Below are 17,065 nucleotides of genomic sequence, written 5' to 3' on the forward strand. Positions count from 1 at the left end.
TTGTGTGGTGTCTTTCTTCCCCCCCCCCCCCTCATCTGGCTGAAATAGAAGTAGTGTTAATATGATTGACATTCAGGAAAAAGCAGTTTAGATGTGGAATAAGGGAATTATGCTATCTTATTACTTTACCATAAGTACTGCCCGAAACTGCCCTGTAAACGTCAATTTACTTAAACTGTAAATAAACGGATAATGTAACAAAAATTGACTGATAGTGTAGTACATTCTACTACAAAATCGGTAAATTTTTATTACATTATCGGTTAGTGATACACTATCAGTTGGTAGTGCCCATAATGTAATAACCAACAGATAAGCACAAATGTATCACCAACCGATAATGTAATAACAATTTACTGATACCATATCACTAAACCAATAATGTAACAAAAATTGACTGATAGTGTAGTACATTCTACTACACTTTTGGTCAATTTTTATTACATTATGGGTAAGTGATACATTATTACTTGTAGTGCCCATAATGTAATAATAACTGATAGCGAAGTACGTTATACTACACTAGTGGTCAATTTTTATTACATTATGGGTAAGTGATACATTATTACTTGTAGTGCCCATAATGTAATAAACAACCCATAATGTAATAACTGATAGCGAAGTACGTTATACTACACTAGTGGTCAATTTTTATTACATTATGGGTAAGTGATACATTATTACTTGTAGTGCCCATAATGTAATAAACAACCCATAATGTAATAATAACTGATAGCGAAGTACGTTATACTACACTAGTGGTCAATTTTTATTACATTATGGGTAAGTGATACATTATCAGTTGTAGTGCCTATAATGTTATAAACAACCCATAATGTAATAACAATAACTGATAGTAAAGTACGTTTTACTACACTAGTGGTAAATTTTTATTACATTATGGGTAAGTGATACATTATCAGTTGTAGTGCCCATAATGTAATAACAATAACTGATAGCGGAGAACGTTATACTACATTAGTGGTCAATTTTTATTACATTATGGGTCAGTGATACATTATCAGTTGTGCCCATAATGTAATAAACAACCCATAATGTTATAATAACTGATAGCGGAGTACGTTATACTACACTAGTGATCAATTTTTATTACATTACGGGTCAGTGATACATTATCAGTTGTAGTGCCCATAATGTAATAAACAACCCATAATGTAATAACAATAACCAATAGCAAAGTACGTTATACTACACTAGTGGTAAATTTTTATTACATTATGGGTAAGTGATACATCAGTTGTAGTGCCCATAATGTAATAACAATAACTGATAGCGAAGTTATACTTCACTAGTGGTCAATTTTTATTACATTATGGGTCAGTGATACATTATCAGTTGTGCCCATAATGTAATAATAACTGATAGCGAAGTACGTTATACTACACTAGTGGTCAATTTTTATTACATTATGGGTAAGTGATACATTATCAGTTGTAGTGCCCATAATGTAATAAACAACCCATAATGTAATAACAATAACCAATAGCAAAGTACGTTATACTACACTAGTGGTAAATTTTTATTACATTATGGGTAAGTGATACATCAGTTGTAGTGCCCATAATGTAATAACAATAACTGATAGCGAAGTAAGTTATACTACACTAGTGGTCAATTTTTATTACATTATGGGTCAGTGATACATTATCAGTTGTGCCCATAATGTAATAATAACTGATAGCAAAGTACGTTATACTACACTAGTGGTAAATTTTTATTACATTATGGGTAAGTGATACATCAGTTGTAGTGCCCATAATGTAATAACAATAACTGATAGCGAAGTTATACTTCACTAGTGGTCAATTTTTATTACATTATGGGTCAGTGATACATTATCAGTTGTGCCCATAATGTAATAATAACTGATAGCGAACTACGTTATACTACACTAGTGGTCAATTTTATTACATTATGGGTAAGTGATACATTATCAGTTGTAGTGCCCATAATGTAATAAACAACCCATAATGTAATAACAATAACCAATAGCAAAGTACGTTATACTACACTAGTGGTAAATTTTTATTACATTATGGGTAAGTGATACATCAGTTGTAGTGCCCATAATGTAATAATAATAACTGATAGCAAAGTACGTTATACTACACTAGTGGTTAATTTTTATTACATTATGGGTAAGTGATACATCAGTTGTAGTGCCCATAATGTAATAACAACTGATAGCGAAGTATGTTATACTACACTATTGGTCAATTTTTATTACATTATGGGTCAGTGATACATTATCAGTTGTGCCCATAATGTAATAAACAACCCATAATGTTATAATAACTGATAGCGGAGTACGTTATACTACACTAGTGATCAATTTTTATTACATTATGGGTCAGTGATACATTATCAGTTGTAGTGCCCATAATGTAATAAACAACCCATAATGTAATAACAATAACCAATAGCAAAGTACGTTATACTACACTAGTGGTAAATTTTTATTACATTATGGGTAAGTGATACATCAGTTGTAGTGCCCATAATGTAATAACAATAACTGATAGCGAAGTTATACTTCACTAGTGGTCAATTTTTATTACATTATGGGTCAGTGATACATTATCAGTTGTGCCCATAATGTAATAATAACTGATAGCGAAGTACGTTATACTACACTAGTGGTCAATTTTTATTACATTATGGGTAAGTGATACATTATCAGTTGTAGTGCCCATAATGTAATAAACAACCCATAATGTAATAACAATAACCAATAGCAAAGTACGTTATACTACACTAGTGGTAAATTTTTATTACATTATGGGTAAGTGATACATCAGTTGTAGTGCCCATAATGTAATAACAATAACTGATAGCGAAGTAAGTTATACTACACTAGTGGTCAATTTTTATTACATTATGGGTCAGTGATACATTATCAGTTGTGCCCATAATGTAATAATAACTGATAGCAAAGTACGTTATACTACACTAGTGGTAAATTTTTATTACATTATGGGTAAGTGATACATCAGTTGTAGTGCCCATAATGTAATAACAATAACTGATAGCGAAGTTATACTTCACTAGTGGTCAATTTTTATTACATTATGGGTCAGTGATACATTATCAGTTGTGCCCATAATGTAATAATAACTGATAGCGAACTACGTTATACTACACTAGTGGTCAATTTTATTACATTATGGGTAAGTGATACATTATCAGTTGTAGTGCCCATAATGTAATAAACAACCCATAATATAATAACAATAACTGATAGCGACATTATACTACACTAGTGGTCAATTTTTATTACATTATGGGTAAGTGATACATTATCAGTTGTAGTGCCCATAATGTAATAACCAACCCATAATGTAATAACAATAACCGATAGTGTAGTACTTTCTACTACACTATTGATCGTTTTTATTACATTATGGGTAAGTGATACATTATCAGTTGTAGTGCCCATAATGTATTAACCAACAGATAAAGTATCACCAACCGATAATGTAATAACAAATTACCGATACTGTATCACTAAACCGATAATGTAGCAAAAATTGACAGAGTGTAGTACATTCTACTACACTATTGGTCAATTTTTATTACATTATTGGTTAGTGATACATTATCCGTTGGTGTTATCCATTGATCATTACATTATTGAGCACTCAATGGTTTTATGGCTTCTCAGCGAATAAACACAATGTAATACAACACAGCACAGGTGCTAGGAATAATGACAAGTACTGAATACATATTTCAAAGGCATACACGTATTTAGTGTATCATTTATTACACCTTTTTTGTACAAGCTTTAAAACAATGCCAACACCAATACAAAACTAGCACGCAACTCGTGGTACGAAGTTATGAATATCAACAATTAGAAGACATTGGGTTGATTTCTTCTAAATTTCTAAAATGCATGTACCAAAGTCAAAGAGTGCATGCAGTTTTAAATCTGAACTTTCACAACAAATTGAACATTTCATCATTCAGAACACTCAATAGTTGCCGGGCTGCATCCATGATACGTAAAACTGAGACAAAATACTGTTAGTTGTGCAGTACAACGTAATAGCAAAACACGGGAAGCATTTTGATAAAGTGACTGTCGTGAGAAAGAGTGAAACGTTCTTCTTTTTACGCTGGACGATCAATTTACCGCCACCACCCAAATACCATTTCCATTTGATCTTTTTGCTTTCTGGACAATCCGCAGTTAAACTTGTCTTGTCAGGTGAACAACGTCGGCTGTCCCTTTCACTGTACACCCTCCCTCTGGTCAATCATAACCTAGGCTGCATCAAACGTTCTCTATTTACAACTCTCAGAAGCTGTTCCATTAATATGAAACTAACATCCTCTCCGACTCCATTGTGGCCTTCGATAACTGCATAAAAGCCAAACACTACGATCTGAGCATGTTCTATACATGTTTTCTTTCTCCGCCCTCGGCTGTTCTGCCTATCGCTTGCCACCCCTCTTCTTTTCCGGCATGGCCTGCTTCTGCTTCAGGTCTTTGCTCGGGACGGACAAGTCATACTGGAATCCCTTCTTAGATGCTGCCGCTTCCTTCTTTAAGACCTGCACAGAAAGATACAACAAAAACGAATGTAATGATAACAATGATGATCTCAAAGTTCCTGTTTTTTTACCTCTTAAGAATGCCATTACAAATTGAAAAACACTGCACAAAGTCTTGTGTGGTTTGAGTTTCCTCTAATTCAGATCAGAGGCAGTGTTGCATACAGGGGAGTGTGGCGTAGTGGTTAGGGTTTGTGACCTTTGATCAGAGTGTCAGGGGTTTGAATCCTTCCGCTCTCAATGTGTAATGTCCTTGAGCGAGCCACTTTACAGACTTTATTTGTTAACTTGAATTGTTTAAGTTGATTCTTTGCTTCCAGTATTTTATGGTGCTACAAGTTAAATTCAGCCTTGGGGCTGCCAGCGTGGCTTAAATAAACCAGAAATACACTCAACCAAAAAAGAAAGTCCCCCCCTTAATACTTTTTTGTCTCACTCAAAAACTACTGGGCACATCTTGCTCAAATTACGACTGATCAGTACAGAAATTCCTTAGCAATCCAGCCATACTCTTTGTTTGGCCCAAAACAGTGATATTGCATACAAAATTATGCAATTAATGACGAATGGTACCGAAAAAAAGTCGCACTTTAGTATACTTGCAAGGTGAGTGTGAACCACAACTTGCATGTATACAAAAGTGCAACTACTGTCGGTATCATTTTCATAAATTGCATAATTTCGTACACATCACTGTTTTGGGCCAAATAAAGAGTATGGCTGGATTGCTAAGAAATTTCTGTACTGATTAGTCGTTTTTTGAGCGAGAGGTGCCCAGTAGTTTTTGAGTTAGACAAACAAGTATCGGAAGGGGGGGGGGGGGGCCTTTCTGTTTTGGTTGAGTGTAGTAACAATACAGAAAATAAGGCAACAACCAACTCTGCAAGCCATGTCAAACGCTTCATATTTGGGAAAACTGTGAACTGCTGGACTTAAAAACGTTCAATTGTGAGAACAAGTTCTTAAAAGACTTTCAAAAAAATTCTAGTTAGATGTTAAACAGTATATGAGGAGGAAAGCAAAACTCACCCCCTTCATAATTCTGGACTTGAGTTCGGATTGGGTCAAAGGTCGTGTCTCCTCATCACTCAGGTCCGACCCTTGATCACTGTCGTAGTCGTCGCCTGTAGAGGGCGCCATAAACATAAGCTGCTGTGGCGGGGGGATGGGTCCTTTACCCAGCATGGACGGCACTTTCACGTCCTCCTTTTCCTTAGCACCCTGGAATTTACAGAAGATAGAGGGGCGATCATTATAAAAATTTAGGTCCAGGTATCACTGTTGCATTAGATCCAGGTTGAGCAGTTAAGACATCTGTACTTTTCATCTGTACTTAGCAATCGTCCTCAGGTGCTATGCAGCCCAGAGGGGCTAAAAACAGCCTATCCCACATCACAGCAGTCAACAATTGACCTGTCGCGGTAGAATCGCGTCAACATAGCTTTGAAATATTGTCCAATTACATGATATACAAATGGGCGCGGAACGCCCAAAATCTGAGACAAACAAAACTTAGTGTACAAAAAACTCCATAGGGTTGTCTGAGGGGCGTGGCTAACTCGCAAACGGCGATAGGTCAATTGTTTTGTTATATCGTGCCAATTAGTCAAAACAATACATGGTTGTTACTTTACTAAGCAAGAAATAAATTAAATCAGCGCGGTGTAAGTAACCCTTGATAACTGCAGGCTTCCCTGAATGACACGAGACTGAACGGTTGCACATTGCATGCAGTTCTCAGACGCAGGCGTGCGTGCAGGTTGCACGCGCATTGCATTGTATATCGTCGCGTCAGTGCAACAAGGTCGTTACTCGATTCTGCAACAAAGTCGTATCTCGCAGGAATACGCTCCGTGCAACAAGGTCGTATCTCGACGTCCATTGACTTTGTGTGTACATCTGGGTTATTTTAAGCGAGATACGACCTTTTGACATTCTAAAACTCGCGTTTTGCGTTTATGTCGCTTTAGGAGATACGACCTTGTTGCACTGACGCGACGATATGAGGTTAACCATTGTATACTTTTTTTTTACATACTGGTAACGTGGCTGTTCTAGACCAATGAAATTGCAGTATCAAATTCTCCCTACTGAACTGTCATATTGCAATGATCTAAACAGTCCGACCATCTTGAAAATTGAACTCCAAATTCACTGCAAGACAGTTGAAGAAAACTATCGGGAACCCTGATTTAAAACTGGCTGTCTTTTGATTGGGATGCCGGAAATGATCACATGAGTCACAGGCACAACTCACCTTGCTGTCGACGTACATGCTGACCGCCAGCAGCTCATTGGTCCGTTGCTCTATCAGACCCAGGTACTGCATGATGGTCTCGTCGGTCACTCCAGCCGCGCTGCCCAGCATGTCATTGATGGTTGACCGGTCACAGTTGGTCTTGGAGAAAAGTGATTCCACTCCTAAAAGATGGTTAAACCAAATTGTGTTACTTATTTTTTTTCAGCTGTTTTCTAATAAAGCATAAAAGTAGACTTTCACCTCTACGACCCAGGTTCGATTCCTGCCCTGGGCCGCATGTGGATTGGGTTTTCAGTCCCTACCTGATTCTGTGGGTTTTCCACAGAATATTTGTCTGGGGTTTCCCCCCACCTCTAAAACTGTAATTTCTTCTCATTTTCTCCTCTCTACAGGTTTCTTCAGGCTTGCGAGCTATAGTGCCTGGGGCACTTTAAAGGAATCCTTGGTTTCATACCAGAGATAAATAATAATAATGAATATCATAATAATAATACTGTTTGACTTTCTGCTTACCTGCTTTGAGCTGATCCAGTATCTTATTGACACTCTTCAGCTTTGAGTCGTGCCCGTCCGCATCCTTGGCTGCCTGGGTCTGCTTCTCCTCCAGGCTCTTCAAGATGGCAACGCGTTGCTCCTCCATGGCCGAGCCCTGCCTCTGGAACTCATTGATCTCATCTTGAATCTGACACAAGAGAAAACACAATGCAGGAATAAGCCTCAGTGAAGGCAACGTTCTGTGATTATAAGCATTTCACTGTTTGTTGCACAAGATTACATTGTGGCTAAACCATACAGCTATATTAAATTACTAGAGTGCTAACTCTTCATTCTTGCATGCGGAGACGCTTTGAAGCCGCTCTGGGTGCAGACATTTTGAAATTATGTGCGTGTTTGTAGAACACAATCAAAATAGATGGATTGAATTTTAAACGTGTACTTTAATGCAACGCGCAAGTAGAAGATACGGAAAAAACTTCAGCGCGTCATGACAGTTCAAAAAACGCCACAGCTAAAAGCATCTGCAGCGGAGGGACGCGCACACGTTGCGCTGTTTGCGTAAAGCAAAATGGCACACACATTTGCTGATCGTGCATTTCAGTTTTGGGCTTATCGGCTTCGATGACCCACCGGTATGGAATACAAACGCAGATATGCAAATAGACACACAATTTCTAGTTCTCCATAGGTTTGTGCACAAACATGGATGCGTCCAGCAGGTAACACTTTGTACATGAGTCAGCACTCTAGTAATTTAATATAGCTCTACGGGCTAAACTGATAACTTTTTCTTTAAATGGGAGGTTATGAAAACCTTTGATCTAATATTTGGCTCAAACGCGAAGAGATCATGTCAGATTCAATGTAAACTTGAGCCTGAATTTCAGACTTGAAAAAAAAGGAGAAATTTCTTCCCACCTCTGTGATCTGGTCCTGCTGTATCTCAATCTCGTTGTTCTGTTCGTTGACGAAGTTGAAGAGCGCAAAGTTGCGGTCCTCTACTTCGATGAATTTACGGACCAGCTTATTGAGGTCTGACTCCTTGGTGATCTCGGCGATGCGCTGGAAGGCCGCCTCGTAAGCCTCGATGGAGTCCTCCTGACGCTCACGGCGTAGCTTCTCACCCTCCTCCGCCTCTGTTTGACGTCAAGAAATTATATTTGAAATTGAATGCGAGAATGAATGACAAATATGAAATTGTATCATAACAACTCTTTAAGATTTGTAACAATCTAATTCTTTCAACTTCATTTAAAGGCGTATAGGATCATCTGCTTTTCATGTATTTTTTTTATTCGTTTCCAATGATAACACCACTCAAAGTCCAAAGAAGAGTCTTCAAAACCTAACCTGTTGAAGTTTCAGCTCAGTGGATATTACATTTTTTTAGAAAACAGTAAAAGCATGCACGACATTTTGATCACGAAAAATCATTTTGTCAATAGCACTCTTAAATTTCCCAACATCAGTCCATTTTTGACTAATCGTTGGAAATCACCTACGTTTCTTGATTTCTTCTACATGATGGCAAATTAGACAGAATAGTTTAAGTACCAGTACAACTCAAGTATGAGTACTTGACATGACAATGAGTAGGAATCACCTATCGCGGTAGAATTGCATCAATGCAGCTTGGGAAATATTGTCCAATTACATGATATACAAATGCACGCGGAACGCTCAACATCTGAGGCAAACAAAATTTAGCTTACAAAAATTCCATTTGTGTTGTCTAAGGGGCATGGCAAACTCGCAAAAGAGGATAGGTCAATTTGATACCAGTCTTACCTTCAATTTGAGCAGGGCTTCTGTCCTTATATCAGTAGGTACTTTTCTGGGTATTTGCAAATGATCCTATGTGGCTTTAACTCTTTCAGTGCCAAAGTCGTACATGTACGAGGCATATTTGTTAGTTCGAAATCGCCAACCTCGTACGTGTACAAGGTAGAGTAAGCATGTTATCACAAGGGGGCGCTCTCGCTCTTTCTAATAATATCATTTTCATTCAGTTACGACCTGTATTTATTTGTTTCATCCGAGTTCTAGCGAGAGGGCACAGCACTGACGCTCGTACTTTCTGCAAAAAGTGCAGAATTCCCCTGTGTGCAGGACAGTGTTTCAGGGTGTATCACTATGTACGAGACTACTATTGACTTTCCAATGTACCAAGGATATACCAGAGAGAAACAACAACAAATTTAGTGAGTAAAACTTATTTAATTTTTTTTTACAGAATTTTGAACAATTAACAAAAACGCTCGAAGTTGGGCACTTTAGGGTTAAACTTTTCAAATTTCACGGGCACTGAAAGAGTTAAAAGTTACAAATCTAGAATTAGTACAGAAATAAAGTACTCAAGTAGTATAAATATGACAATGAGTAGGAATAGCCACTCTGCCTGCCACTAACCTCGTTTCTGCCTGAGGGCCACCAGTAGCTCGTCCTCCTCTCGTTCTTTACTCTTGACCGTCATGAACTCCCTCAGCTTGCGGTCGTGATCGATGATGCGCTGCAACTCCTTCATCTCCTGCTGGTGCTGGGCGCAGTCCTTGTCTGCTTTCTCCTTCAGCAGGATCATCTTGGCCTGGGCTTCGTCCCGGGCGTCGTAGGCCTGCGTGGACTGGTCGATGACTTCCCCGATTTCCTGTCGCAGGTCTCCAAGTTCCTGGAAAAGTAGTTGGAAAAATATTACGAGAGGATTACAAACAGAAGAGTAAATTCAAGAAGCATAATCCAGCAGCAGGGGGGGGGGGGGGCAGGCCTATAGGATTGTTTGCTCTTCATGCCTTTTGAAGAAAAAAACTGCACAACCTTTTGATCACGAAACACAATTTCATCGATAACACTCTTTACACTTCTGAAAATCAGACAAGTGCCTGATCGCTAGAAATCATCCACGTTTCTTGATTACTTCTAAATGACAGCAAGCCAGATGGAATAATTATTTACCCTTCATGACTTTTGAAGAAAAAAAAACATGGACAACCTTTTTGTTCACAAAACACGATTTCATCTATAGCTCTCTTTATTTTGGAAAACCAGTATCTGATCGATGGAAATCACCTACATTTCTTTATCACTTCTAAGTGACAGCAAACCAGACGGACTAATTTCACAGGGTGTTTAACACTAGTACGTAAGCTTTTTGATAAGAATTTGGTGGGTTACTTTTGGGATAAATGCAAACGATCCTACGCCTTTAAAAACGAAAGGGGCTGTGTACCATTTTGAAGTGCCACTGACCATGGCGGAAATTGTATGCACATATTCATCTTTTAATAAATCTGTTCGCGACAGTTTTCATTTCGCTTTCTTTTCTGTTTTGTGACCCAATTTTGATGAGGCGTGTCTATATTGAATTCAATGGGGGGGGGGGGGGAGAGGGCACTTTTTCATTGGATTGGCATCCATGTTACAATTTACCAAGACAACATTTCATGACATTGAGGATACAGACTTTACTGATACCTAAACTGCTACCCTTTTTCAGAAGGAGGGGGGGGGGGGGAGGAGGGTTGATATATGTCGATTTGCTTAACAATGCTTGATGATGACCTACCTTCTCCAGTTTCTTGCGGATGTTCTCAAAGCGAGTTCGCTCCACACGTAAGCTGTCAATCTCCTCTCGGAACTTTGCATTCTGGGTCAACATGGAGTTGAATTTCTCATTGGCCTGGTGAGCAAAATGGTCAAAGAAAAAAAGAAAGATTCGTCAGAAACTTTCATAGGTCTTAATTATATCCCCTCAATACGAACCTGGACAGAAGTTGAGAAATAATTCCTTCTTAGCCAAAATTGGCAAAAAAGATAATGCTCTGTGTACTTTCTGTAAGTTAGAGAGCGAAACGCTTGTTCTTCTATTTTGTAGGTGTGAGATTTCATCTATGTTTTGGACCCAGGTTAATGATTGGTTCGAGAGGACTCTTATTTTAAACATACGCTTAGACGATGAGGCTATACTTTTCGGTATGAGTAAAACATCATGCTCTTATAAACCTGATTCTAATTTCATGTCGTTTTCACATTTATAAGACGAAGATGAACGATAGCATACCATCCCTTGCACTATTGAAACTTGATTTAAAATGTTATTTTACTTTGGAAAAGTACATCTCAATTACAAATGGATCTATTGCAAAATTACATACAAAATGAGATTCCTTTGAAGTACTGTGTCATATTTACTTCAGTTTTTCCAAGAGTGTTATATAGGTCAAGATAATTTGTTACACTGCCATGGTTTCTAAAGTAGTTTCTGTATAGTTGAGATGTTGCTTTGAGGTTAAATACTTAACTTCAAAATACTTAAAAAAAAGAAAAGAAGAAGATGGGAAACTTTTTTTTTTAGTCTTACCTGGTGTAGACGGTTCTCCTTGACGCGGATAGCCTTCTGCGTCTTCTGGGTGTGCTGCGCGCTGGCGTGCACGCCCCCCATCTGTCTGTGCTGGCCACGGATCTCGCGCTCGGTCTCTCGGATCTTTCTCTGAATCTCCTGCTGGTGTTCCTTCTCTTCTGCAATCGTCTGGTTGTAATCATCTGTCGTGGGGAGAAATTCATAATAATGAAAGTTGAGTTCCCCGTGGCATTGTCGAGTTTCATACCAATACAAAAGTCATTCACTTTTGAATGGACATTGACCGAAAAAAAATGGGCCACGTTTAGTTATTGAATTATTAGGCCAAACAAAAAAAGTCTCCGGTTCTGGTATGGAGCTTGCCCAAAAAGTGGTGCGGCGACGCAGCTTCTTTTTTTTTTTTAACCTGATTTTTTTGCTTCAAATGTCGGCTGATGACTGCAAATGGTGCCCGCCTAAACTTAGTGCAAATATGTGGGAGTCCAGAGAGGCCACATAAAGCTTATTCTCGACCATAACCCAATCTAAAAACACGTTAAAATTGTGCAGCAGCAGGATTCCAGTCAAACCAGTGAGTTTGGCGGTTTTGAGACATCATCTTTCATTGAAAAAAAAACATTTTCATTTTGCCGACGCGCATGGCTACGGCGACGCGCGCGCATACCAGAAACCGGAGACTTTTTTTTTTTGGCCTTACTTTACAATTTTGATTTATTGGCTACACGATGACACTTCACTCTATGGGCTCCGTGCACAAGTACCCCATCAACGGCCAGAAAAGGAGAGTTGGGGGAGACCTAGACTGGTTCCCGATCCATCCACTGCATATTTCGAATGTATCCAAAGTTATTGGAGGCGGGAATTAGTCTCGGAGACCATCGCAAGTGGAATTCGTACATTATTCGCGCACCGCGGACGCCTGACGCTCACGCATAGAAGCTGTGGCTATAACTTTTGCACATTCAGGAAGTTGTGCGTACTTCGCGCGCGAACCGGTACAGTAAAGTATGCCCATGCTGTGTGTCCCATCAACGGAGCTCTAAAAGGAGGTAAAATCGCGCCCTCTTTTGTTGGCGCACGGAACCCATACCGCCTCCAACCACTCCACACTGCACGGTATTTGAATTTATCAGAAAATACCGACCAATAAAAAGTAATACATGTACAACTGCTTACTGCTGATAGGTTAACACGTTGAATAAACTCAACTTTAATTCTGGTGATGTGCCTAGGTTTTGGGGCTGTGGCAGACAAAAAGACGCTGGTGAGGCTTTTCAAAAAAAAAAGGCCAAGCTAAGGCCAAAAAAAAAAAAGTCTCCGGTTTCTGGTAGCCATGCGCGTCGGCAAAATGAAAAAGTTTTTTTTTTTAATACAAGATGATGTCTCAAAACCGCCAAACTCACTGGTTTGACTGGAATTCTGCTGCTGCACAATTTTAACGTGTTTTTAGATGGGGTTATGATTGAGAATAAGCTTTATGTGGCCTCTCTGGACTCCCATATATTTGCACTAAGTTTAGTCGGGCACCATTTGCAGTCATCAGCACACATTTGAAGCCCAAAAAAAAAAAAAAAAAACAGGTAAAAAAAAAAAAAAGCCGCGTCGCCGCACCACTTTTGGGGCAAGCTCCATACCAGAAACCGGAGACTTTTTTTTTTTGGCCTTACAGAAATCAACTGTTCAATTCATTAAAACTAAAATGAATAGAGAACAATTAAATGTTTTGAAAGGGAAAACCTTGCAAGCTTATTTGAATCCTCTACAATATATGAGTAATTCAGTTCTGCAAAGAAAAACATAAAGATTCAGGGATCATCTGGAAAGTTTACCTCGTATGGAGCACAGCTCGCTCAGCCTGTCAATGTTGTTGTTGTCGCGTGATTGGTTGGTTTGGCTTTCGGACAGGAACAGGTCCTTGTTCAATTCCTTCTTCTCCGCCTCCAGCTGGCTGATCTCCGCCCTGTCGAAGGAAAAACGAAATCAAAAGAGGTTTACGGAGGAAAATTCTGGGTGGAAAAGGCAAAAACACACCAACGTTGTTAGATGAGATTTGAAGGTTTGCATGGTGGAAAGATACTAAGACAAGATAAGTTTGCGGTAGCACCATGTGAATAAATCTCTTTTGTGAGTATGTGTGGTTCTGAATAGAACCGGAGGGACTCAACGTTTCGAACAGTATGCTCTGCCCGTCGTCAGGAGAATGAGGGATTCCAACGATGATGCGATGTTATAAGGATGGGTGCGGTGAGGCGTGAGAACAAGGACCTGTTCCTGTCCGACAGCCAAACCAAACCAGTTTGCATCCTTCTCATGCCTCACCGCACCCATCCTCATAACATCGCATCATCGTTGGAATCCCTCATTCTCCTGACGACGGGCAGAGCATACTGTTCGAAATGTTGAGTCCCTCCGGTTCTTTTCAGAACCACACATACTCACTAAAGAGATTTATTCACATGGTGCTACCGCAAACTTATCTTGTCTTAACACCAATGTTGTAATGGCCCTCCTTGCTGTAATATAACAGCCATACAATAAGCAACCCATCACTGACTAGTACAAGTGTAACCCTGACTGGATAGGAGTAATCACGGTAAATTGTCTTGCCCAAGGACACAACATAAGCTGAACAATGGCACAACTTACAAGGAGATGCTGGGCACAGACATTTGCTAAGGCCAAAAAAAAAAATTCCGTTTCTGATTACATGGCATTTGAAAATAGAGCAGGTAGGTAGGCAAGTTTTTGTTTTTGGCAATTTTTTTTGTGTACGATCACATGGAGGTGTCTACGTGTAGTCAAGGGTAAAAGGAAGTAATTGATGGTTTTCGGGATTTTTTTCCTCATTTTTCCAAAAACAAAATTAGGGTAGGGGCTGTCAAAATAGGGTAGGTAGGGTAACCAGAAGCAGAACTATTTTTTTTTTGGACTAAGCAAAGAGGAAGTTGGTTCAATAAAAACAGGTTTCAGCGCAAAAAAAATGTGGCAGGTAGAGCAGATTTTTGTAATTTAAGCACATATATTTCTGAACTTGAGCTCTGCTGGACATGGTTTTCCACCAAAAAAAAAAGAAGAACGAATTCTTTTGGTTCAATTTTGAATTTAACTTACAATTGCCTACGGATGAGATCCTGGGACTCGATGTTGTAGGCGTTGCGATCTCCTTCCATGATCCGGTACTGACGCTGCAACTTGGCCAACTCGGTCTCCGCTGCATTAATAACCACAAAAAAACAGCAAGAAGATTAGACAAACGTCAAGACAGTGGCGACAATTAGCGGGTTTGTGGTATACATTTTTACACATAACATCAAGACCAAGAGTTTGGTCAGCAATACTTAGGCCAAGTAAACAAACAATATTTTCTTGTCCAGACTTTTGAAAAAAAGAAAGGAGGCAGCCCTTTTTTCCCCCTTCAAAATGAGGGATGTTCCATGATGGTGGATGAATTCTTCTTTTTTTCAAAACTCCTTTGCTGATACTTTGTGTCTTAAAAGGAGCCGTCACCATTTTTACCAGATTATGAACTTGCACACATACATGTAGCTACAATTTTGCTGCAATTCAATTCAATTCAATTCGACTGTATTATCCCTGACGGGAAATTCCATTGGCTTTTTACATGTAAACACGTTAATGAAAAAAGTTACAAAATTACAAATAATATTACACAAAAGTCACAATACATGTTCTTCACTAAAAAAAAGATATAAAAAAAAGATAGTGGATATTTTGCCGGAGGTAATGACGGCAAACTAACGATTACTAAAGGTTTGCCGGCGGCAATTCATATCAACAGAGGGCGCTGTACTCTTTAAAATAGGGCTGAATTATAAGATGTATTAAATTCCCACCTAAAGTTGTGTTGCACGTTTGGTGTAATGGTTAAGCAAAGGCTCTAGTAAGCGGGATGACTCGCGTTCGATTCCGACTGCACCACATTTTAAAGTTTTTTTTCTCATCCCCAAGTAAATAAGAATATTCTTCTTTTATTATTTTAACATGTCTCAAACATTTTTTGCAGAGTATTACATTTTCTTTTTCAGATTTGTGGTTCTGGAGGATTTTTTTTAAAAGGGAAATAAAGTCCGAAATTATAAAATGGTCTGAATCCCATCTTGTGAATACGAGGTAACAACGATAATTTTGGCATGGAGCCAGACTAAAACTTGTCACCGGAAAATGTTTAAGTAAAAAAAAAACAGTAACTGCGCATGTTCAATGCATATCCGGCAAACTAACATTTACTAAAGGTTTGCCGTCTCCGGCAAAATATACACTGCCTAAAAAAAACTTATTAACGTTCAATACAGAAATGCAAAGATATAAAACACAAAATATTTGGCAAAGGCATGATACAAAAATGGAGGGGCGGGAAACGAAAAGTGGGCGGGGATTAAAAACTGGTTTATTGCTTGGCCTTATTATAGCCCCCCCCCCCCAATAAAAAAAACAACTTTCTCTTAGCACTTGGATGAGCAACTGCATTTTTCTAACTGTAGAGTGAGAATATCAAAAGAGGTCACACATTTATGTCAATTGTGAAACATTTTCATGACTTACCCATCTGCTGGTCAGCATCAATATCGCTGATGTCTGACCGCCGACTGGCTGATCTCTGTCCGCCACGCGGCATGGTGCTTGAACTTTTTGGTCGGTTTGAAAGATGAAATCAAATTCTGAAATAAAATATTCGTGAACATCACTGAATTTTAAAATTGTGGACAAGACAAATTGGACATGACTATGACTAGGATAGAATTCACTCAATGCAGTAAAAAACAACACAAAATGATGCTAACTTATCATGCCTTTTTATAGCTTCGGTTTTTTGTAACACATAGTCAATGTGTTACAACAACGGAGCTAGCCTAAAAAAATTCCAAGTTTATAAGACTTTGTTTACAACTCCAAATTATCCAAAAGTCGACATTTCAACAACCATCAAGTGGCATACTAACATACAATATTTCCCAGAATAAATCAAGACATTATAACACTATGCCAGTCCCGAACGAGAACGTGTTAACAACTGCACTGACTCACCGACCGGATAGACAAAACTTCAAGTTGAAGTTCCAATGGCACAATTCACCATTCGTGCTTAAACATGGCAGAAACCGTCGGACCCAATTAATTTCAACAACAAAATTCTAAACACAGCAAGATGCTAAAAACTAGAAATATGCCAGAATATAGTAGAAACAGACGCCTGTATCACTAAAACATGATCACCAGCCTCCGTTTTGCGATATACGTAGCATTTGCTTACCTTTTCCTCCGTGGTGGTTTCGGTCTAAATCCGTTTGTACTACTTGTATGTGTTTGCGAATTACGTTCAATCATGTCAATCAATTATAATGCAGCGCACTGTT

At 38.8% G+C, this 17,065-nt stretch overlaps 1 protein-coding gene across 2 annotated transcripts; it reads right to left on the reverse strand.

Annotated features, from left to right (window-relative positions):
* Window positions 1-4,224: 4,224 nt before the first annotated feature.
* On the reverse strand, window positions 4,225-17,065 carry LOC119745759 (coiled-coil domain-containing protein 63-like). Of its 2 annotated transcripts, none has more exons than XM_038222348.1 (12): window positions 16,963-17,065; window positions 16,254-16,369; window positions 14,802-14,901; window positions 13,520-13,650; window positions 11,691-11,872; window positions 10,896-11,009; window positions 9,746-10,001; window positions 8,255-8,472; window positions 7,352-7,520; window positions 6,836-6,999; window positions 5,608-5,799; window positions 4,225-4,578 (listed from the first exon to the last, which is right to left on the reverse strand). In XM_038222348.1, exons 2-12 carry the CDS (start codon window positions 16,324-16,326, stop codon window positions 4,459-4,461), a joined length of 1,719 nt encoding a protein of 572 aa, XP_038078276.1. In that variant the 5' UTR covers window positions 16,327-16,369; window positions 16,963-17,065; the 3' UTR covers window positions 4,225-4,458. The 2 variants fall into 2 exon arrangements, with proteins under 2 accessions (XP_038078276.1, XP_038078275.1); XM_038222347.1 differs by lacking the exon at window positions 16,963-17,065 and adding an exon at window positions 16,741-16,762 and having other exon boundaries at window positions 4,440-4,578.

This window comes from Patiria miniata, unplaced genomic scaffold, assembly GCF_015706575.1.
Source record: "Patiria miniata isolate m_02_andy unplaced genomic scaffold, ASM1570657v1 HiC_scaffold_7, whole genome shotgun sequence".
Classification (NCBI taxonomy): domain Eukaryota; kingdom Metazoa; phylum Echinodermata; class Asteroidea; order Valvatida; family Asterinidae; genus Patiria; species Patiria miniata.